We start from the raw sequence: 23,331 nt of genomic DNA, 5'->3' as shown, positions 1-23,331 counted from the left end.
ATCGAACTTACAATTATTGATCTGAAAATGAACAATGATAGGGGAGAGAAACGCATGGGTCATGTGAAAAATTTTTGAGAATATTTTGTCATTTTTTGTAATTTCCATCCGCCACGGTCAATATATTGTATAAAATTAGAATAGATTTTTATATTTATTTCTCTATTTGAATGTTCATTCTGTACGTATTTATTCATTTTATTTTAAATTTATTTAAATTTGAATTATTTGTAGAGTAACTAGAAATTCCTCTCCTTATGATGGGCAAACTAATGTATTTGATTAGATTTGAAATTGGACAATACTTATATCTAATTTATTATATTCAAATTCTAAATATAAGATATTATTTAAATTAATTATTATTATTTTCGTTTGAACATCCAATTGAGATCCCATTTAATTATAATACTCCTCATTTAATTTAATATATTTAAATTCCAATCAAAATATTATTTAAATCTCATTAATTGAATATATTCAGATAATATATTATCATACCCAATCTGTTTTTAAATGAACTGTGTATTACAAGATTTTTAAAATATAGTTAATGATTAATGGTTGATAGTTGACGATTAATAATTAAGTTGTGGTTAATTTAAGTGAATTTTTTTTTTAATATTATCCGTACTGAATGACTATTATGAGTAAGGAAAGACAGGTTTATTATATAAGCAAAGATTTGAAGCACTAACTAATAACATAACGTGTTTGCTAAAAAAAAAAAAAACTAATAACATAACCTCTTTGATAATAATAACTAATAAGGGTTTGACCAAGTAAACCACCAGATTGACCTTAATTTTCCAATATTAATATGAAATAAATCATTAAGGGAGGAGGACTGACTGAATTAGATCTATGTTACTACTTTCATATTCATCATCTGGTATCTCCGGCCGACATGCCCAACATAACGTAAAATAATAATAATGGGGATGAAAAATTCCACTTAAATATTTATTATTGATATTCTAATATATATATATACGGCATATCTTTATCTCTCAAATTTTTTAAAAAATTCCTTTTAGTTCTAGATATAACAATTGAATAACTAATTAATCATTATTAAAAAATTAGTTGAGTTAATTATTTTTAAGAAACATGTATTGATTTCTCTAAAGTATCTTCTCTAATCATTGTATGAAAAACTTCAAGAGGGAGTATATAAAAAAATAGTTATAAATTTAGACAAAGTAAATTACTAAAGTTTTATATTTGAAATCAAAATAAACCCGTATATTATCTCTTCTATTAGGGAGTAACAACTATTAACAGTTTCAATATTATTTTCGCTAGGCATCATACATATAGGCAGTTGCACATTCATAATTTATTTGCAAATAGTATTATGCTTTTTGTTTTGGGTAATATTCGGACATTTTCGTCATCCTCATTGGTTAATCAAATCTAAAGATCTCAAAAAGTTGATCACATATACAATAATGTTAAATACACTTATTATATACTTCTCCGGTCCTAAATAAAAAATCATTTTTGTAGTGTAAATTACACTAGAAAAAGGATCTTATATTTAGAACTTGAGGGAGTAACAATTAATTATTAACAATAATGCCCCTCCCCCATATTTGAAGCCTTTTTTTTTCACACTAAAATTTGGAGGGGAAAAAAACAGAGAGAGAAGAGTTTAAAGTTATTGTTGTGATTAACTTATAACAACAGAAAAAGAGAAAGGGGGAGAAGTAGGTGAAAGAGCACGCGGCAACCAACACGTTTGAAGGGGGCTGATGAAATGTCCGTGTTGGTAAGTTGTGGACTACCTTTCACGTACCAAAACCCCTCAATATTTATTGTATCTTTCTCGTGTGTATGTTGTGATCACCATTATTTTTTCATATTTTGGGTAATTTCACAGTTATTCCATTTCATTTTCTATTATTGTTTTTAGATGTATAATAACTTTATCTTAGAAGATGAAATGGAGGGACCACTGAATCATCACCTAGCCAAGGCAAGCTAGTGATTGTTGTTGCCTTAGGTTCTAAAATCTGGGTGTTTTGTATTCATTGGTAGTTCTCAGTAGTTGCAAGTATTCAAAATTTCATCTAAAAGTAGTTTTAGGTTTAGCTAATATACATGATCAGTAAAGATATTTTAGAAAAGACAAGACATATTTATTACAAATAATTAATTTAACAATTTTTTTAATCTCTTTAAATCGGTCAATTGATTTTTATATTAAGGATTGGAGATAGAAATAATTAAGTTGTAATAATTGTATGTTTCCCATTCGTTTTCAATTCAAAACATAAGGAATTAATGTAAACGCTCATAATTATGAATGGGATTTATATTTAGGTTCTATAATAAATTTCACTAATCTGTTTTAAAATATAGGTTCATGAAAATGTTGATGCAACTAGTCCTTTAATTCGCGCACACGAAATGCATATAAAATATAGAGAGAATTACAATGAGATTTCAAGCCAAAAAAATAATTATTAAAAAGCCTTAATAATGACCTAAACAACTTATAATGACAAGTTTTAAAGTAGAAAATGACAACTCTAAGACCTGTTTTGTAATTTTTTTTTCTCATTGTAACCTTATTGTAATTCTCCCTAAAATATGGACAAATCATTAGCCCAATTTGTTTAATTACAAGAAACTATACGATTCTGCTCACTTGCTCATGATGATATACTTTGTATAAAATCTAAGTAGGACTTTTTTTGGCGAAATAATTAGGAGATCGGTTATGAATTAATTTACTCAGGTCCATGTTGAGATTGTTTGGAAAAATAAAAATAAAGAGAGAGATAAACAATGGGACTAGGTCGATCAAAATAAAATAATCATTCACAACGTGTCGAATTAATACTCAAAGTCTCATTAAAAAAGATATCTATACTTAATACTCTTTCTGATTCTAAATATAAAACTTTTTTATAGGGTAAATTATATTATAAAAAAAGTCTTATATTTAAGATCGGAGAAATATTTAATAATATTTCAAACAAGACTGGAAAAAAAAATAATCAGAGAACGATAGAGAGTGTCGGCTGAACAGCTGAGATGGGAAAAGAAAGCACGGGATCCACGTGTGTAGGGTATAAATTATCCGACTGTTCATATGCCATGCTCACCCATTATTCACCTAACTCTCTTTAATTTCTTCTCTTTTTTTTTTTGGCGACGATTAATTGGTTTTAGTTGTTCCACGTCTTGCCATGCAGTGCATTTACCATATGTATTAACGTCCCTTTTATTATAAGATGCAAATAGTGGAATTACATAAATTAAAAAATTTACTAAAATTAGTTAAAGTAATAAATACATATAAATTAATTTGCAATTAGATTTGATCTTAAATATAAAATATTAATCCATCCATTTTTTTTTCATATTTATCATTTTCTCTTAAACTAATTTACTTAATTTATAAATGACATATAATATAGAGTTATACAAAATTATTTTAGAGAGGTGGTGCCATATTGGTTCGGCCAAGAAAAATGTCATATTGGTCATAATTAAATGACTTATTTGATTTCTTAGTCTATCTAAATTAATTAAATAGTTTTTATATTAAATATTGAAAGGAGTACTAGAAATTTCAGGCAAGGTATAGTATTTCTGGTCTCTTATTATGAATATATGAATATGCTATTCTTAGAAAAACGTTGCATCTGAGCACATTTTCTTGTTTTTACATTTGTAAATTTAATCTTCTAGAAATGATGGTAAATATAAAATATGTACGTAGCCAGATAAATATGAATATTGTGGACATATACTACGTGAGCCAAATGTTTATATGTTAAAATTTTAATGCTTCTGAATCTTTAATCAATTAATTTTAAATTGTATCTACTGATTACTATGCAAAATGTTTAATATACTAGTATCAAAAGCAAAATAAACAGTTGGTCATACGAAGAGAATATATATATATATATATATATGAATATTTTGCATATTTTTAATTAAATTATGATTCGATAAATCCCAATTATTCAATTGCAATTTAAATCATCAATCCTTAAGCTACTATTTTAGGGTATGTTTGGATCTCCGTTTTGAGATCCAAACGTGCCTTGGAAATTGTAATAAGCCAGTTAGGAGCGTTCTGAGCTAAACTCATTGTTTGGATAGGTAGCTTTTCAACCTGACTTCTGAAAAAAAGCAGCTTATTTCTGAACGCTCCCAGATGTAACTTTTCCAACGTTTCAAATGCATTTCTCTAATATGTATTCAAGAATATATTCAAGAATATAATTGAAAATGCGATTCCTCCTTCACTGTCTTGATCGATCAGTTCCCCACCTGGCGACGGCCAGCTCAACTCCGGCAACTACCAAGTGGGACCCCTTTTGACCTAACCCTCTCATTTTCTTTTTTCTATTGGAAAGAATGGTTTTGCCTTTCGACTTACGTATTACATTTTACCGCCTGTTCCTTTCTCTACCATCTTTTTAATCGTCAAATTTTTTTTAATCTTTTATAAGCCACCTTAGCTCGTCCACTTGGTTCCATATGAGCATATTTAACAGAGTTAGGGACATGTTAGCATATTTAATAGTGTTAAAGGTGACACCAAGTCCTTTTAAAAATATAAGGACTAACGTTTTAAACGGAGCAAACTTAAAGGACCAAAACTGGAGGTTACAAACTTCAGGGACCAAAACCAAAATGAATGAAAAGTGTAAGGACTAATCATTGTATTAACCCTTTAATTAATTATCTACAATGTGTTTTTAAATTTGTCTTGGTAACAAATATTTTTATCTTATAATCTCACAAATAAACTATTTTTATTTTATCATAATAATTTTAGATATTTTTTAACAATTATCATATTAAAAATATCAAACACTACTATTTAATAAAGTATATGTCCTTTTTAGTCATTTTACAATTGAACTAACTTTTTTACTCATCCAAACAACTTTTAACTTTTCCAACTGACTTTTTAAAAGCACCTATCCAAACATACCATAACTGACTTTTACTCTAACTTCAATTACAAAAGTCAATTGGACTAGAAGTCAGTTTTGCCCAACGCTAATCCAAACATACCCTTAATCGATTTGACTTAATGACCGGTACAATATGTTCAGCAGTAGGAGTCTTCATCAAACTGGTCAATAAATGTGACCCAACATGGCAAGCACGGAGGCAAACAAAATAATTATAAAGGAATGGATGAAATTGAACTGAATCAACATGTGGGAGGTATACTCCATTGAGTTGAAGACTTTAGTGTGATGTCAAATCCACAATTACTCAAGACGTGATGAAATAACTAATTAATTAATTTAAATAAATTAAAAATATTAGTTAAATTAGTTAATATAATATATATATTTTAAAATATTCCATTTATCATCTTTAATTCTCTCCTTCCCTCTCTCAATTTAATAGGATGAATTTTTTTTAAAAAATAAACATATGAAATATGTTTTATATATAAGACTAATATTACCTCTCAAATTAGGTTTTATATTGAAGATCTGATGAATAAATATTATTAGATAAAGGCATATTGAGTATCCTAATTTTATTTCTCAAGTATTTTACTTTTTAGATACATTTAATACCCCGATATTATTTTATTAGTCACATCCGGCAGGTTTCCTCCTGCTACGGTACTTTGGGCAATAAAACCAATGAAGATGGGTTATTCCTTGACTCAGAAGATTAGAGTACTTTGGCTATGAACCACAGTGTGAAGGGTTCGAATCCCTCCTCATCCACACTCAATTATCAAAAAAGAAAGAGTGCTAGATGTTTCTTAAAACTTAAGTACTTATCCAGTCTTTAATATATGACCTAATTATTAAGTTGGTTTTGATTCTAAATATAAAATTTATTTATCATATTTATTAATTTTTTTAAATTATCTCTATGGATGCTCCTTCAATCATAATTGAGCAGAAGAAGAAGAAGAGATATTAAGGAAGATGACTATGGTATTTTAGGAACATGTCATATTTTTTATAATTAATTAACTTATCTAATTTTCTTAATATAATCAAATTGGTTAAATATGTCTTATATTAAAAGAGAGAAGAGTATAAAAATATTGAATACACATGAAAAATAAGATTAAGATATTGGATCACTTTTAACCATATTATTATTAAATATCTCTTTATTGTGCCTCAATGCATCCGTAAGCCACACATTTTTGTCCCATTCATTCATTCCCACCCACGTTTTTCAAAGATTTTAACGTTACGTTCCCAACTATCTTTGGTCGCCCTTTCAAACCTTTCTTTCTTTTCTTCTCATGATAATAATAAAAGCTTTTTTGTTTGCTTTAAGCTACAAAATGTGGTGCTTCGTTAATTTTAGTGCTCCTCAAAGTTGGCCACTAGTCTCAACGCATGGCTCCAAAATGTCCCCTACGTATAATATAAAAATTACAATAAATCGTATGAAATCTTTTTTTTCTTTTTCTTTTTCTTTTAAAATTCTTATAACAATGTTGATCTACACTGATTTTACAAAAATGGACACATTCTTTTCACGCATATTAAAATTTTATAATCCAGCGCTGTAATGTTTATTGTTGTAATAAAATTTGAGCTACTTAAATTAGATTTGAGGTTTTTAATTTATATTTTATCAAACATCTATTTAGAACAGTGTGTGTACTTATAATATAATCTTGTGTATGTGTATGTGTATGTGTTTGCAAAATGATAGTCAAAATATTATTTTTAATTTCGATTCTACATTTATGTAATAAAAATGGTTAACGATATATATAAATAAAGTAACATTAAATATTCGCAATTCAATTTAATATATGGATGATGACTTTTCTTCGATACATTATATGGACGATCCCTTGTCTTCATCCATTGAATATAATTTTTATATTTTGAAAAAAAAAATTCAACCATTTAGACAAATTAACCACCTTAGATTGGCATTACGAGCTCTTATTAGTAGTTGTAGAATTCGAATTTCAATTATTATATTTGTATATCTAAAAATAATTATATGTCTCTAAAAAATTACATGAACTGTAATTATTTATAATGAAAAACGCGTTACCAACTTATTCTTCTTTTTTTGCCTTCTTGGCCAGGGCTTGCCAATTACCAACTTAACATGTGCTCAAATTATTTAAAAGCCACCAAAGAGGGAAATTAAACGTGGCTCATGGAACTTACAAGCGTGGGTTCTACTTCTCTTCTCTTCCATTGTGATTGAAGATGACATAATTAAATATTTTTATGCATATTTTATCATAAATGTTACGGCTCGATGCCTTTTTTCCCTATTAATTATTACCTTTGATCTTTAATATAAGATGTAATTCACTCATTTGAAGAGATTAAGAAAATTAGTTAAGTTAATTATTTGTAATAAATAAGTGTTGTCTTTCTTAAAATACCTTTGCTAATCATGTATATTAGCCAGAACTACCATTTAATGAAATATTTAATATGTACAACTACTACAATGAATGCTTTGAAAAAAATGGATAAATATGAAAGATAAAATGGATTTAGGTTTTATATTTAGAACCAAATTGAAAGTTAAACAAATTCTTGTATTAAGAACCGAAAGTAATATATTAAAACGATGTACAGGTTACTATAGTTTAATCAATTCTGGTGATAACTTTCCTTAACTCATTAATATTCTCCCCTTTTTTAAGAGTAATATGCCATCTCAGATTGATAATAAATCTAATTCATGAGAATAACTATTATTTATCACTATCATTAGCATTATCATCACACAAATGTACAATGATCGCGGAATAATATTTAATTACTGTTAAATTAATACTCATTATGTAATGATATTTTTTTTTAAATGTGAGTATGAAAAATCAGTCTTATAATAAGGAGATAAAATCTGGAAATAAATTTTCTTAAAATTATTTTTGCCCACATAAATTGTAGCTCTACTTGCCACTTTTAAGTTATAAATGTTTGACCTGACTATTACATTCAGAAACAAAAGAACCATAAAAATCTCTCTCCACCCCTCCAGCACAAAAGAAAAGGGCAAAATTAAAGAATTTTGATGGGGTCCTTGATTCTAGAGTACCATTACTGACCGATGGATTTCGCATCAAGCCTGACTGGGGTTTTTTCTCTGCTAGTTTTGCATGCACTAATCAGAAATATATTTTGGGCAAATTAAAGAAAAGAAATTAAAGAAAGAAAGAAAAAACGTGTGGACATAATAATAAGGTTTGTGGGGTCAATTGAAAATTAGAGAATAATACAAAAATTGACCGTATAGGAACTTTGTACCACTTGCGTTGTGCTGCTATCAGCGATCATTGGCTGCAGAGAGAACCATATGTAAGATATCAAGCTAGCCGTAAACACTTGTAACTCTACAGTGCAAGTGAATCCCAAAATATCTGTCTTATTTAATATTAAAAAATTAATTTAATTAGTTATTTATAATAAATATATAGTGCTTTTTTTAAAATACAACCATCATACATTGAAATACCCTTTTATGTAAACTCTTTAACACATATAACTATCATTGAGATTATTTGGAGCAAAATATATAAATATTAGAGATAAAATAGATTGAGGTTTTATATATAGGATCAAATTGAATTTTCAACTAGGTTTTATATTAAGGACGAGAGATAATATACATATAATGATCAAATATATGTTAATAAAATGTCAGTACGGCACAAAAAAAACGTACAAAATACAGTGCATATAAGAAAACTTCACGCATCAGATATTGACTTGTAAGAAAATACAGGAGATTGAACATAAAAGTTTTAAATACAAGCGTTAAACAACCACTCAAATTAACATCAGTTGAATTAGAATTATATTGAAACAGGAAATTTAAGTGAAAACAATGTCGGCACAAAGTCGATAATCTATCAATATGATATGAGCAAGTAATATACTTTATGAAAAATTGTCTCATTGTAATGCTGCATGATGAAACACCAATCAACAAGAAACCGATGAAGAAACTTATGTCACTAACTTTACTTTTGAAAGAAGAACAATGGGCATCTATCCAAAAAGGATCGAATTTACATCCTCCTAAATAAAAATTTAAAGAGGTGCTTCGGTTCCATTACATATAGATGAATTAACTTCAAGTTTTTCTTGAACGATACTACTTCCGATCTTTAATATAAGATATTATTTCATTTTTATTTTAGTTCTAAATATAAGACCTCAATATTTTGTCTCTGGTATTTATATGTTTTTTTTCAATGTAGTCCTTCTAATAATAGTAGTTCTAGCCAATACATTTGACTAATAGGATATTTTAGGAAAAATAATACTCCTTCGATCCTTAATATAGGACCCAATTGTTGAGTTGGTTTTGGTTATAAATATAAGACCCATTTCTCATATATATGAATTTTCTCTAAATTACTCCTATAGATACTCTCTCAATTATAATTAAGTAAAAGAGGAAGATGAGGTATTAAGAAAGATGTTATAATATTTTAGGAAAAAACATGTCATATTTTTTATAATTAATTAACTTATCTAACTTTTTTAATCTAATCAAATCAGTTAAATGGGTTTTATATTAAGAACAGGAGGAATACTTATTTATTATAAATAACTGACTTAACTTATTTTTTAATTTCTTTAAATTAGTCAGTTAACTCTTATAATTAAGACCAAAGATAGTATTAACTTCAAGTTTGGTCACATATAATTACTAGAGGAGTTAACATATGAAATTGATTTGAATTAATATTAGAAAGGGGCTATTATGAAATTTTGATTGGGAGAGATACGCACGTTTCGATACACTGCTTATAGGGAGGGCGTCAAGTCCATTGGCTCGCACTACTTCAACAGGGAGATTTGCATGTAAGGAGGGAATTATACTTTCCGCTGATTTATTTATCAATTATTTGAAGGAATTTAATTAGTTGTAGGAAATTTTTTTAAAAAAAAAAGTAGGTTAGATCAAGACGCTATAACTAGCACCATTTCTGTATTGTAGTTTGTTCAAGCAACAGAAAATTAGAAATATATAACATATTCGGGACATAAAAGGTACGATGTCAGCAGAATATTTATTTTTAAATAATAAATATGATAGACTGACATTGTTTGGTACATTTTTACCCTGTACTAACTCCGGTTCTTAATATAAGATCCTGTTTGATTTTTATTTTAGTTCTAAATATAAGACCCCAATCCATTTTGTCTCTTATATTTACTCAATTTTTTTTCAAGATAGTCCTTCTAATAATTATAGTTCTAGTCAATACACTTAATTAGCAGTGATATTTTAGGAAATACAACACCTATTTAGGACAAATAACTAACTCAACTTATTTTCTTAATCTCTTTAAATTAATCAACTAGCTCTTATAATTAGGATCAGACGTAGTATTTCGGTTACCATCATCTTTTCCCAATATTAAATTTGTTAGCTTAAACTTTTTCAGTCACCAAATTTATTAAACAGTCAAAATTTTGACGTTAAAAGTTTACTACTTAGTCCTCTACAAATATTTTAACATTTGTAGTATCATGCGTATTGACCAATAATGGTTTGATAGTTGGAGTGTTTAAAGCCTATTTCCTTTTGACAACAGTGAAATTTATTATCAATTAAAAAAATAATGGTTAGGTTGAGTGAAAATAATTTGATTTTTTTTTTCAAAGATGGTCATTGATTCCCACAAGTTATTATAGGGGGTCCTCTTGCACTTGTATCACTGAAAATTAATTTTTCGTATTTTATTAAATGAAATACAGAGGGTGCAAAAAAATTGCTATAATTGATCAATTAATGGAATTACTCATGGTGATCCATTTTAGCAAGTAAAAGAATCTGTCACTTGAATTGCGGTTATATTAATTAATTAATTAATCATTCAGCGATAATGGAAAATCTAATAGCACCAATCCTCTTACGCTGTATACAAAAGTTGATAATGCAAAGCTCATTATCTCGGCAATTATTACTCATTATGCTGCTAAATATGTGTGTTTATTGACTAATTTGTAGAATTCAGTTGGCTATTTATAATGAAATATAGTATTATTAACTAATTTGTAAAATTAAGCTGATTATTTATAACCAATACAGAGATTTGTGATATTATATACATAAATTTTTGAAGTGTTCCTATAATTAATGATTAAAATCAAACATAAAAAGACAAAATACTCAATGAAAAATGTATTACGAGAAAGAAAAATTTAATACCACCTCTCATACTTAATATAAAATTTATTTTGTAGTGATAATTTTGATCACTCTAAATGAAGATATCATATTAGAATCAAACTAAAAATTACTAAATGAGTATTTCTCCAATTAAAAAAAGTTTTATATTTAAGACCGGAAGAGTATTACATTTAGTATAGCGGGATAAAATATGGGTTAAGGCTCATCTAAATATATTTAAAACTCTAAAATATTTTGTGATGTAATTATAATTTTAAAATTTTAAAATTAGATACATATTAAAAAATATTTTAAGATGTTGATTAGAACTGTCAAAATAGAGTAATCTCTAAATCTTAACCCATATAACATTCATACTTCTAATATGCCGTGCCACGTGGGCCCTCCATCTACCACCTCTAGCCTCTCGCCACGTGCACGGCACATGGTTGCCTCACATGCACCTGTAACTGTAAGGAGCGACAGGCAATAATTCCGGAAAAAACGAAAACCCCCCAGACCAGAAGAGAATCTCCCTTAGCAAAGCCTGACCTCATTGACTAAAAGGCCCTCTCATTTTCTACAAATAACAAGATATGCCACTCGTATAGGAATCCTTCGTAGGTCGTATTTATACGATGCGGATGTGTAATCCGCTTCATCTTTTTCTCTCCTTCCCCTAGATTTAAGCCTCAAAGCTCTCAAAACTTTCACGACGATATCTTCATTTTCAATCTTTCTTTGTTTCTTTTTATCTTTTCCTCTCTTCTCTCTCTGGCTGGCTCGCTTCAGCGCGTGTCGGTGTACAGATCTTGCGCACTATACGCTCTTCTTTCTCTCTCCACAGTGTGCTTTCTTCATTTACTATTCAGCTGCACCTAATCGTGGTTGCTTTTCTCTTGGTGGAAGCTTGCGTTTGGGTTTTGTGAACGCAGATCTTGGGGGGGGGTGTGTGAAAATGAGATAGTTCTCGTTTCTTCTGGGTTGGAGCCTGGTCGCTTTTTGATTGTGGTTGGTGGTGGTGGCTGCTGGTTGGTGGTGCGGGCGGTACTATTGAGAATTGGAGAGGGAAGGTGCATGTGGGATTTCATTTGGATTCTATGTTTCGTGAAGGATTTGGGGAAGAGAATCCGCTGGGATTGTGGACTTGTGATCCGGAGCAGGGGTAGGTGGGGCAAATGTGGTTGAGTTTTGGGGAGAATTGAGACCTCGGCGTTTTTATTTTGTGAGTTTGTATCTCTAATCTTAACTCCATAGGACGGTTTTGGAGACTGTTTTGGCGTCGCCACAAAATGCAGCCAGATCAAAGAAAAAAGGTGGATTGTTAATTTTGTTACCCTGCTTGATAAACCTTTTGGCCCCGCTCAAATTATGTAACTTGAACAAATATTATTGCTTTTTGAAGTTCTGTCCGAATAATGGAGCTACCTTTTATGACAAATTGGATCAACGGCTTGATAAAGTCATGTTTATGTTGGTTGGTACTGGAATTTTCGATCCTCTGAAGCTAATCGTTTGGATAAGCCTCAGCCAAGTTGGTTCATCGGGGTTTTCTGAGATATCATTGCGTGCTATAATTTCTCTCATCTTCTCTATCTCTTACCGTCTTTTTTCTATGACTAAGGGAGGATTCAATCCGTTGTTGAAATTCTCACCCCATCTTCGAGCTCTAGCTCTTAGATATGTGTTTTCCGTATTTTGTCTCAACAGAAGAGAGCTTCCTCTAATAGATGGTTATAATTTAACCCGGCATCAGATCAGAGTTTTGTCTGTTGCTATTTGTTTTTATTAACGGTAAATATTATTAACTATATTTTAATTGCTCCCCTTTTTCCTGCTTTCCGCGTCTTTACCTCTGGTTATGATTCCTGTTCTTCTCGTCTCTGTTTCCTTTGAAACTTCCCTTGGGGTGTGATTCCTTCTTCCCACTCATGAGTGGCCATTACTGATCATGAGTAAGAACTGCATCTGAATTCTAAATGGCAATCGAGTGCGATATATAGGTATGCGTCATCCGCGTCATTGACTTGTTGCTGCTGAGTTCAAAAGCAATTAGCAAGTGCCATTTGGCTTATTTGAAATCTTTAATGTTAGTAGAATGGGGAAAAATGATGTATTGGATAAGAGTTATTCGTGGGTCATCAAAAGATCGGTGTCTCACAAGAATTGTAATCTATTAATGGCTTAAACACTATGTTAGTTTTATCTATGAGTCTATTAATCTAGGTACATTATCCTTGACTTACAAAGCTTTATAATGCCTAGTAATTTTACAAATGATTATAAGTTATTTAATATAAATTAAGATCTCCTTATGAGAAAGTTCAGGAAATTTCTATTTTGTTTTAAGTTGCATCAAATAAATTTGATCCTCGTTTGTTGCTTTCACTTGATTAATGAAAGTTTCCACATTGTCAATATTGTGCTTTCTTGAGAATCCTATGCTAAATAACTTTTTTATTGCTGCTGCAGAGTTCAACAGAGATTGAATTTTTCTCTGAATATGGGGATGCCAACCGATATAAAATTCAAGAAGTCATTGGAAAAGGAAGTTATGGCGTTGTTTGTTCAGCAATTGACGCTCACACTGGTGAGAAAGTGGCAATAAAGAAGATACATGACATCTTTGAGCACATCTCTGATGCTGCCCGTATTCTTCGTGAGATAAAGCTGCTCAGACTTCTTCGACATCCAGATATTGTTGAAATTAAACACATCATGTTGCCTCCTTCTAGCAAGGACTTTAAAGATATTTATGTTGTTTTTGAGCTTATGGAGTCTGATCTTCACCAAGTCATTAAAGCTAATGATGACTTAACGAAAGAGCACTATCAGTTTTTTCTTTACCAGCTACTTCGAGCATTGAAGTATATTCACACTGGTATTCTTCAACATCTTCTTATTTAGGCAATTGATATCCGATACTTGATTGTGGTTTCCTTACTTGAATTCATGTGGTCTGTATAAGTGTGTGATTTATGTTTTTAACGTTCGTGAATCATTATATTTTTAGTTAATCCCTTTGTAAGTTATATGTGAAATAAAATCATTGTTCATTATATATATTAATCAATAGGGAAGAGTTTGGGATAGAGCATTTTGTTTTGTTTGAATATTCAAGTTTTCCTGTAACTTCAATATGGGTTTTGCATTATCCTGACATTGCATACTGTCTTCCCTGACTCATTTTAAGCTATTCCTTTGCCCCTTTTGCAGTTGTTTTGTTCTATTCTTGATTTTTTTAATTGGGTACATGGCTACATTGCAGCAAACGTCTATCATCGAGATCTGAAACCAAAGAATATATTGGCCAACGCAAACTGTAAACTCAAAATCTGTGATTTTGGGTTAGCTAGAGTTGCCTTCAGTGACTCGCCAACTACTATATTTTGGACGGTATGCAATTCAACCCATTTGTTTTTTTTTTTAATTTATTTTTTCCTTTTTAGCTTTTTCTCCACTTTAATGATCTTAGTTTTTAAGTTTAATTATCGTTTTCAAAAGTAGAAGACGGTGTTTTGATTCTTATTCAATATGCAACTGTAGGATTATGTTGCCACAAGATGGTATAGAGCTCCAGAGCTTTGTGGATCATTTTACTCAAAGGTATCCCTTCATTCAGATTATTTGTGACAGTGAGAAATGGACTTATGTGTGGTCTTCTCACCCTACCTTAGTTCAAGATCATTAAACATGCATTTGAAAATTGCACGTGCATGCTCTGTATTACTTCCTTTCCCGTCAATTTCTTTGTTGTGTTCCTCTTGTTCCAATATAATTGATTGAAGGAAGTTACTCAGACTATTTAAGATATTCAGTAAAATGAAAGGGAATAAATATGGAAAATAAAGAGGAACATGTAAAAATATATAAACTTGAAGATGAAAGCCAAGTTTTGTACCATGTTTGGGACTTTGAAAAATGCAAAAGCTTAATTTTTTCCCCCCTAATGTCATAATGCAGTATACACCGGCAATTGATATCTGGAGTATAGGTTGCATCTTTGCAGAAGTTCTTACAGGAAAACCACTTTTTCCTGGTAAAAATGTCGTCCATCAGTTGGATCTGATGACTGATCTGCTTGGGACTCCCTCACTGGATACAATATCTCGGGTAAATTGATAACCCTTCCAGTGTTTGTGGAAAAAAATTGTTATTTAGGCTTGCTTTAGTCTCTGGCTGAAATTGTTTTTTGCATGACATTCTTCTATGTTGGATGCAGGTTCGTAATGATAAGGCGAGGAGATATTTGACTAGCATGAGGAAAAAGCAACCTGTGCCATTTTCACAAAAATTTCCTAATGCAGATCCTTTAGCTTTACGGTTACTGGAAAGATTGCTTGCTTTTGATCCGAAAGACCGGCCTACTGCTGAAGAGGTTTGTTACCTTTTGCTCTGTTGCTTATGTATGTGCAGTGAGAAGTATTATAGATTAATATTTAACTGCCTCTCAGTATCTTCCAATTTCTTTGGACAAAAGAAGGCCTAGCGTATTATAGAGGTTGTACACCAACCAGGAAAATGTTGCCTTCAGTTTCTTGCTCCAGATGCTGGGTGTTTTTTGATCTTTGGGGTTTTCAGGCACTGGCTGATCCTTACTTCAAGGGATTGGCAAAGGTTGAGAGGGAACCGTCCTGCCAGCCTATCAGTAAAATGGAGTTTGAGTTTGAAAGGCGGAGAGTTACAAAGGAGGAAATACGAGAGTTAATTTTCCGTGAGATTCTGGAGTATCATCCACAACTGTTGAAAGACTACATAAATGGAACAGAGAGACCTAATTTTCTTTATCCGAGGTTTTTTTTCCCTTGGCCTTGGGTGCTTTTTAAATTTTAACTTCCATTTCATCCTTCTATTGGTAAACTTGTAGTCAAATTTCTATTTTGTTATTTTCTACTTATACTTTCTGGGTGCGTATTCTTTGCAGTGCTGTTGATCACTTCAGGAAGCAATTTGTTCATCTTGAGGAAAATAATGGTAAAAATGGCCCCATGCCTCTTGAAAGAAAGCACGTTTCTCTTCCAAGGTAATTCATAAATGCGGTAACTCATTGCATTTTCCAATTATTTGTTTGTATTGTAACTTCATTGATGTAATTAATGCCTTTGGTTTTATTATTCTTATGAGGGGGATCAATGTTCTATGATAAAAAAATAAGTAATGATGGTCATTTGTTCCAATAATTCCAACTACTACTCTCTTCTAATTTTGAACGAGGGGCATAATTGGAAACATCCATTAATTGCACTTAAATGAGACCAACAAAATCACGTAGTTTCTGCTTTTATAATGGAGACTAGTGAGTACAACTTATCATGAATTTCCTAGAACAAAACATTTGATGTATATGTGTAAAGAAAAACAGAGAAAGAGCAGCTTAGCCTGTTCTGAATTAGCTTTAATTGCAGAAAGCAACCGCAACCCTGTGCATAAGCTCTTTGTTATGGAATCTTTCCACGAAGTGTCCCATTTAGCTCTTTATAGTCAGCGGTGCGAGTTGGGTTGTGGATGAGTATTATAGAGCATGACTTGCATATTTTTGGTCCGCATGCATTAAACTTTTTGTCTGAGAAGCAAGGGTTTATATTGTGGTAAATTAATGGCGATGAAGCTATTCTCCCTTGAATTTATTTTCCAGTTGTGATTAATGTTGCTCTTTCAATATGGGTGTGGGGGGAAATTACTTCAATGGGTTAACATTATCCTCAGTTTGTCCCGGCATCATTTGCTGCCAAATATGTGCCTTTTTTATTTTTTATTTTTTACACACAAGAGTCTCCATTTCTGAGAACTTCAGGGGAAGTTATTATGTTTTACTGATAACTCGGATCTATTGGTAGGTCAACGGTTGTGCATTCAAATATGGTTGCACCAAAAGAGCAATCAGATGTCAATTCCAGCAAGAACAGGCAAACATCTGAGGAATATAATAGGAACCCCAGAGACACAGAAATTTCTGTTACAAGGTCAATGCAGGGGCAGCTGAGAGTCCCAATGGGTATGAAATTGCTATTGTTGTGTTCAGTTAATGTTTTACATTTATGAATAACTGAATTGCTAACATTCTCTTACTGACATTGTCTTGCTTCTCAGCAAAACCCGGAAAAGTAGTTGGGCCGGTTGTTCCTTACGAGTATGCGAGTGTGGTCAAGGACTCGTATGATCCAAGGACATTTATCAGAGGTTCTATGCTTCCTTCTCAAGCTGTTCACCCTGCTTATTATTACCACAGATCGAGTTCTGGAAATCAAGAAAGGTCAGCTACAACAGAGTCTGATAAGGGTGTATCTGTGCAAGCCAAACGTGCACATTCTGAAGTTCGTGCCAAAATAGCTCCAGATATAGCTATTAATATTGATACAAACCCTTTTTTTATGACACGGGCAGGAGTGAACGGCATCGAACAGGATGATCGAATAGCAGCTATGGACACGAATCTAATACCAACGAAGGCTCAATATGGTCGGATTGGTGCCACCACGACGGCAACTACTGCTCATAGAAAGGTTGGTCCTGTCCAGTATGGCATGACTGGTATGTTTTAGGAGTTATCAAGTGGATTTTGGCCAAAAAACAAAAAAAAGTGGATATTTTGGCCAATGAGGGAGAAATCGTTTTAGGGAAAGGTCCTTTATGGGGGAGGGCGCTTGGGTCTCTCGTAGGTTCTGTAAAATAAGGGTGAGCGAGGCCGTGAGGCAGCCATTCCCTTCGAAGAGCCTGCTTTCTCTGGTCAAGAGATGCTTTAGACTTTGGTAAGAAGCTGTATAATTGGAATTGACTCCTACTTATTGAGATCCTCTTTCATATCTCCCTCTCTGCCTCTCTCCACTCAATTATGATTAATAAAAAGGATGAATTGTATGTAAATTTCTTTAGTATTTCTTATGAAGTTCCTTAAAGAGTGTCGCATGAAAATTCAATCTATGTTTTTTCTTGGAGTGTTATGTGTTTTACTAAGAACTTTGTTTGACTCTTTAAAATTAGTTTATTTAGACAAAAAGATAGTCCATTGAAATGTGAAAATTTCCAAATAGCTTTGTGGCATAATTTTTTATTTTATCCCCCAAGGGACTTCTTTGACATCAGACTCTGTTGCCAGATGACCATATTGTTTGTAGAGAGAACCCCCTCCAAGAAGGAAAAAGCAAAAAAAAAAAAAAAAGCTCCATTGACCGCTAGCCGCCACTGGTTGCGACTAGAGTTTCAGCGGCTAAAGTCTGGCACCGGCCAAAGTCAGTGATTGGAAATTATGGAGAAGGAGGGGTGATATTAAAGGGAAGCAGTTATTGATCTCAAAGATCATGTTTTGGGGAAAAAAATTATTGTCGATATGTCATTTTATAACACAAATTAATGTCGGTGTTTGTGGACTTGGAAATTTCCCAGGTAGGCAATCGGTGTAGTTGTACTTGAGGAATGAAATTGAGTGACTGATTGACTCACTATTGTACATTTGCTCTTCTCCCATACTTCATCGTCACCGTGTCAATAAAATAATTGAAAATTATTATTATTTTTATTTATGTCCAGTTTTCTCTGTAGATCCAATGAGCTTCAAAAATAGGAAACTTGGTCTTTTTCCCCCTAAACCAAAGCAGTGTGGTTGCGTGTTACGGTATTAGTGCAGCACGGATGCTTCAAAAGGGATGTTTTGTGACTTTCGTCTTTGGTTTAGGTCCCGTCGCTCTTGAAATGGCCAACATGGATGTCTCCTCAAGATATGTCATGGAAATTCTTTTATTTCTTTTGGTTATTAAATCTAATTTAAAATTTAATCATTTTAAACTTCTTTTGATGAAAATTCTCTTTAAACAAATTATGTGTAGAGGGAGGATTTGGTATATTTAGGTGTGGAAGCTAGTAATAAAATAAAATATTTAAGTGAGGAAAAAGATTAAATATTTGTCCATTTATTTGACTCAGATTATTTTTATTGAGCTGAATAAAACAAATATTTCATTAACTACTTAATAGTTGATAAATGGGAGAAAGACCCCCAAAAAAAATCTCTAAAAATATATAAATTTTAATTTAGGACCTTGAAATAACATGACTACTTTGAAGTGTTTGAGGTTTTTTTTTTTTGGAGATTATATAGAGTAAAATTACATACACACCTTTCATTTGAAATCCTTGAATCCCACAACAAATAACAATTTTTGTAAAACCAATGACAAGAACAATATATCCAATGACAAGTTCTATATGCTTTTGCATTGACAAGATTAAGTAGAAACTCAAGGATTACAAGAACATCTTAGGGAATAAAACCTTTTGCATAACAAATGAAAATATCAAATTTTTAATTTTGCCCTATTAGTAATGTTAACCTTTTCATAGAGACTAAAAATACTAAATGTTGCTAAAAAAAGTAAAATTAAATAATTTAATTAAGAGAAAAAGGACACATAGATATCACACTAAAAATTAAGAGAAAGTATAGTTACGTTCAATATGATTTTCTCTAAAATAATTAAAAACACTAAATTTGTTATAAAATTCCAGACACCTTACTACCCAGAGGGAGTAGTAAGAACTTCAGAGGAATTGGTTCATCTTGAAATGTAAATAAAGATTTGCATTTTTTTAGGATATTTTCTAGTCATTCTCCCCTGAGAAAATGAGATTAAGTGGCCTCAAAGGGAGTTGGAAATTGGAATACATTGAAGGTCAAGGACCTCAGTCTTACCTAAACGAGTTGTAAATCCTTGAAAATGAATTGTGAATTGCTAAACATAAGTTGCAAATTATAGGATATCAGTTATAAATTTTAAAAAAGAGATGTTCATGATTTCTATAAAGTTGGAGTCTTGAGTTCCTAAAAATCATCAAATGTCAATTGCAAATTGTGAAGATTAGTGGTACGAAGACATAATTAACCAACAGTTATGATGAGTAAATGAATTGGGCCTAGTTTATTAGTACAGAATAATATAACTTTTATAGATAACGATTCTATTATCATGCATGAACGAGAGAAATGTAATTTATAGATTTTTGAGTCTTTTGTGAATTGTGATAACGGAGATGTGATCATATGACTAAGGAGATCGACTTCTGAATTTAGCGTCTTGCAATGCATTCGAGACTCGACTTTTGGGACAATGAGAAATGGGGAGTTTCATAATTTGCTGAATTCTGGGAAAATCTTGTCCGTCCTTGATTTTCTCGGAGATTGAAGCATTTATCAGTGACTCATTCGTTTCGAGTTTGAACACCGACGCTGTCCTCAGGTTTCATTAGTTTCTCGTAAGAAATACCTCATCGTTGTTGTTTGGATGGTGAGATGTGTGATTCTTCTTACTCTCACCTTTATGTAAATCTCTTTCGTCCCCCCATAACCCCCCCTCCAAGAAAAAAAGATTTGGCAAATTAACCAAGTAGCATTGTCGTTTTACTATTTTTAGTATCTTAGCCGATTTATCGCTCAGGTTGCCGTTCCTTGTTCTTCCAGAACTAACAGTGGCGGATGATACGGTTGATGATCAAACCGGCGGGGAATTTTCTGATCCTGACGTACGCCAGAGCGACGGTCATGTCGAGGAATTGATGAAAAGGATCGATGCACTGGAATGTGAGAGAGGTGGATTGGCGAATGAAATTGCAGGTAGGAAGACCGAAATTGATAAACTGACGCAGGAGATTGACGGCTTGAGAGAAGATGAATCGAAGATGCGAGAGAAGATTGAAGGTTTGGAGAGAAAGTTCGAACGGTCTGAGGTGGCCAAGAAGCCAGAGGAAGCTATGGCGGCGAGAAGGGCCGACCTCGAGGCCGAGGTTTTCAGGCTTAACCGTGATTAAATATCTGTAAAGAGTGCTGCTGAGGGATCTAGAACAGAGTGCGCTAAATTGAGGAGCGTTTTGGAAGAGAGAGAATCAATGGTGTTGGATTTAGAGTGTGAAGTAGAAGGGTTAAAGAAAGCAAAATTAGAAATCGACAAGAAGGCGAAGGACTTAGAGAGGAAAATTGGGGTTCTTGAGATGAAGGAAACTGAGGAAAAGGCAAGAAAATTAGGGTGTTGGAGGAGTTGAGAGAGGAAATTGGGGAGAAAGAGAAGGAAATTGGTGGTTTTAGACACAGGCTTGAGGAGTTGCAAAGGGTTGTCCCAGAGAAGGGATCTGTATTGGAAGAAAAGCTAAATCTGGGGGAGGCACTGAGAGAATCAGAGGAGAAAACAAGAAGCATGGAATCAAATATTTTGAAAATGCAGAAGAAAGTTAAGGAAGCAAAAAACATTGTCAAATCTTTCACGGAGAAAGCTAATGAGGCAGTCAATGAAGCTGTGAATGAAATGGATAATGAAGCAAAGGCAAAGGGGTTGAATGGGTTGAAGCCGCAGTGGCCTGTGGTTGCAGCATCTACTGGAGCTATTGCTGCAGCAGCTGTTGTTATCTTTGTCTGCTATGGAAAACGTACGTGATTTCCCTGAGCAGAGGAATAGAGGAAGGAGGAACTAGGAATTGGATGACCAAGGTCAGCCCAAGTAAGGATTTTCCATTTCTAGTAAGAAGAATACTTCAATTTTGTTATTCATAAATCTAATGCTTTCACTCAACAGGGGAAAAAGAACTAATGCTTTCTGGTTTTGAGTTTTTTCCTTGAGCTAATAAAATTTTGATTCATGTCTGCATGTTAGTTGGTGGTTGAGAGAACTAAAACCATTTGCGTATAGGAAGAATGCCCTGCCTTGACTTACAGCAAGCAGTAGGTTTTCGTCCTGCTGAAGAAGAGCACGATGATGTGCTTTCTAATCCGTAGGTTTGCTTCAGTAATAATGGCGGTCATACGACCATTTGAGATTAAATTAAACTAGTAATTATATGCCTTATCTGGTGTTGCCAAATATTGAGCTTGGTTGGAAGCATAATGAAGGTGTAAGTAATCTATGCTTGCATCACCTCTTTATCAGTTTTTTCAGTTTTTAAAGTCATCTTCTATTAGTATACTTTTTCACATTAAATAATTTTTTTTTTAAATTTGGCTTTTGGTGCTGGTGTTTGAGGCCTTATTGAGCACAAAAAGGGGCACTTCTCCTAATATAGGAGATTCAAACCTTGGTGGACTAGTCCCTTCCACTAAGAATATTATGTTTTGATAAAAAATGCTTGTAGTTATTGATAGACTGGTAAAAAAATTCTTCTTTTTTTTGGGTTCATTCCATGCTATTAAAATATTGTTTTTTTTTCTTGTATTAAAAACACTGTTATTCACACTGCCAAATTTATTAACAAAATGGATGATCTGGTCTGTGATATGAATTTTGGGCGTATAAGGGCAAGATGATCATTTTCCTTTGAATGGCTTTTCTTGTTCTATAGCCCTAAAAAAGTTCCAACCACAAAATATTCTCAAGATGCATGATTGCATCCTCAGTGGACCTCTTCAAGGAATTCAATGTGTGCTAACTTTGTGCAATACCATGAAATATATTCTCTTGATGCTAAATATAAAATTAACTAGTTTGCATGAATTAAAAAATTAATTCAATTAATTATTTGTAAAAAAATGTGTTGATTTTTTTAAAACACTTATCCTGTTACATATTTATATTAGAGTGTAATCAACATAGCTATAGCGATATTTTGACAAAAAATATAGTAAATACGTGAGATAAAAAAACATTAACATCTTGTGTTTATAATTAAAACAATATTCTTAATTTAGATTGGACAAGGTAGAAAGATATTATATCAGAACTAGTTTATTTCGGCACTTGAAATCTCCTCGCAAGAATGCCATGCTCTATGTGAAGACTAGATGTTCATTATATCTTGCCAGGCTTTTCCAATTTGTCAAGCTGGGATCCCAACCAAATGGGTCTAGGGAATATATCGCAAGCCAACTTTGTGCAATATGTTTGACATGATGCATAATTGAGGTTAATTTAGAACTAGCAATTAACCTTAATTTTAAAGGCTCATTATATGTCACATTCTACGAATCATGAACATCATAACAAGAATAGCATACTTCAAATCAAAATTATATCTGAACTCATATTTTTCACTAAAAAATAGCACAATTGAGATATTGACTAGGAACATGAAACCACATCGTAGAAAAATCCAACATACCAAATTTGTGTAAATTACCAAATCAAGCAGCAAGTACAGAGACAGACACACATATTACTGAAAATCACCAAACTTGGACAGCCCCAAACTTTTGAATACTTATTGAAGTTGCGGCCATTTATCAAAGCT

The 23,331-nt window shown here is 32.1% G+C and overlaps 2 protein-coding genes across 5 annotated transcripts; both read left to right on the top strand.

Moving 5' to 3' along the window:
• The first annotated feature begins 12,007 nt into the window (after window positions 1-12,007).
• Window positions 12,008-18,271, top strand: LOC114711688 (mitogen-activated protein kinase 10). Of its 4 annotated transcripts, none has more exons than XR_003737155.1 (11): window positions 12,008-12,446; window positions 13,603-14,011; window positions 14,399-14,526; window positions 14,677-14,736; window positions 15,094-15,243; window positions 15,353-15,508; window positions 15,712-15,923; window positions 16,055-16,153; window positions 16,968-17,125; window positions 17,221-17,879; window positions 18,227-18,271. XR_003737155.1 is itself a non-coding variant. In XM_028896106.1 (11 exons), the coding sequence occupies exons 1-11, from the start codon at window positions 12,423-12,425 to the stop codon at window positions 17,537-17,539; spliced, it is 1,584 nt and encodes a 527-aa protein (XP_028751939.1). In that variant the 5' UTR covers window positions 12,008-12,422; the 3' UTR covers window positions 17,540-17,625. The 4 variants fall into 4 exon arrangements, 3 of the variants coding, with proteins under 3 accessions (XP_028751939.1, XP_028751938.1, XP_028751940.1); XM_028896106.1 differs by lacking the exon at window positions 18,227-18,271 and having other exon boundaries at window positions 17,221-17,383; window positions 17,515-17,625; XM_028896105.1 differs by lacking the exon at window positions 18,227-18,271 and having other exon boundaries at window positions 17,221-18,051.
• A 1,476-nt stretch (window positions 18,272-19,747) lies between these two features.
• Window positions 19,748-21,548, top strand: LOC114711648 (golgin subfamily A member 6-like protein 22). Its single transcript, XM_028896067.1, has 3 exons — window positions 19,748-19,827; window positions 20,559-20,920; window positions 21,130-21,548. Exons 1-3 carry the CDS (start codon window positions 19,748-19,750, stop codon window positions 21,546-21,548), a joined length of 861 nt encoding a protein of 286 aa, XP_028751900.1.
• Window positions 21,549-23,331: the final 1,783 nt, after the last annotated feature.

This window comes from Neltuma alba, unplaced genomic scaffold (genome assembly GCF_004799145.2).
Source record: "Neltuma alba isolate B1F8T4 unplaced genomic scaffold, ASM479914v2 tig00011304_pilon, whole genome shotgun sequence".
NCBI lineage: Eukaryota > Viridiplantae > Streptophyta > Magnoliopsida > Fabales > Fabaceae > Neltuma > Neltuma alba.
Note: the sequence above shows the minus strand (reverse complement) of the source record. Positions and strands in the feature narration are given on the sequence as shown.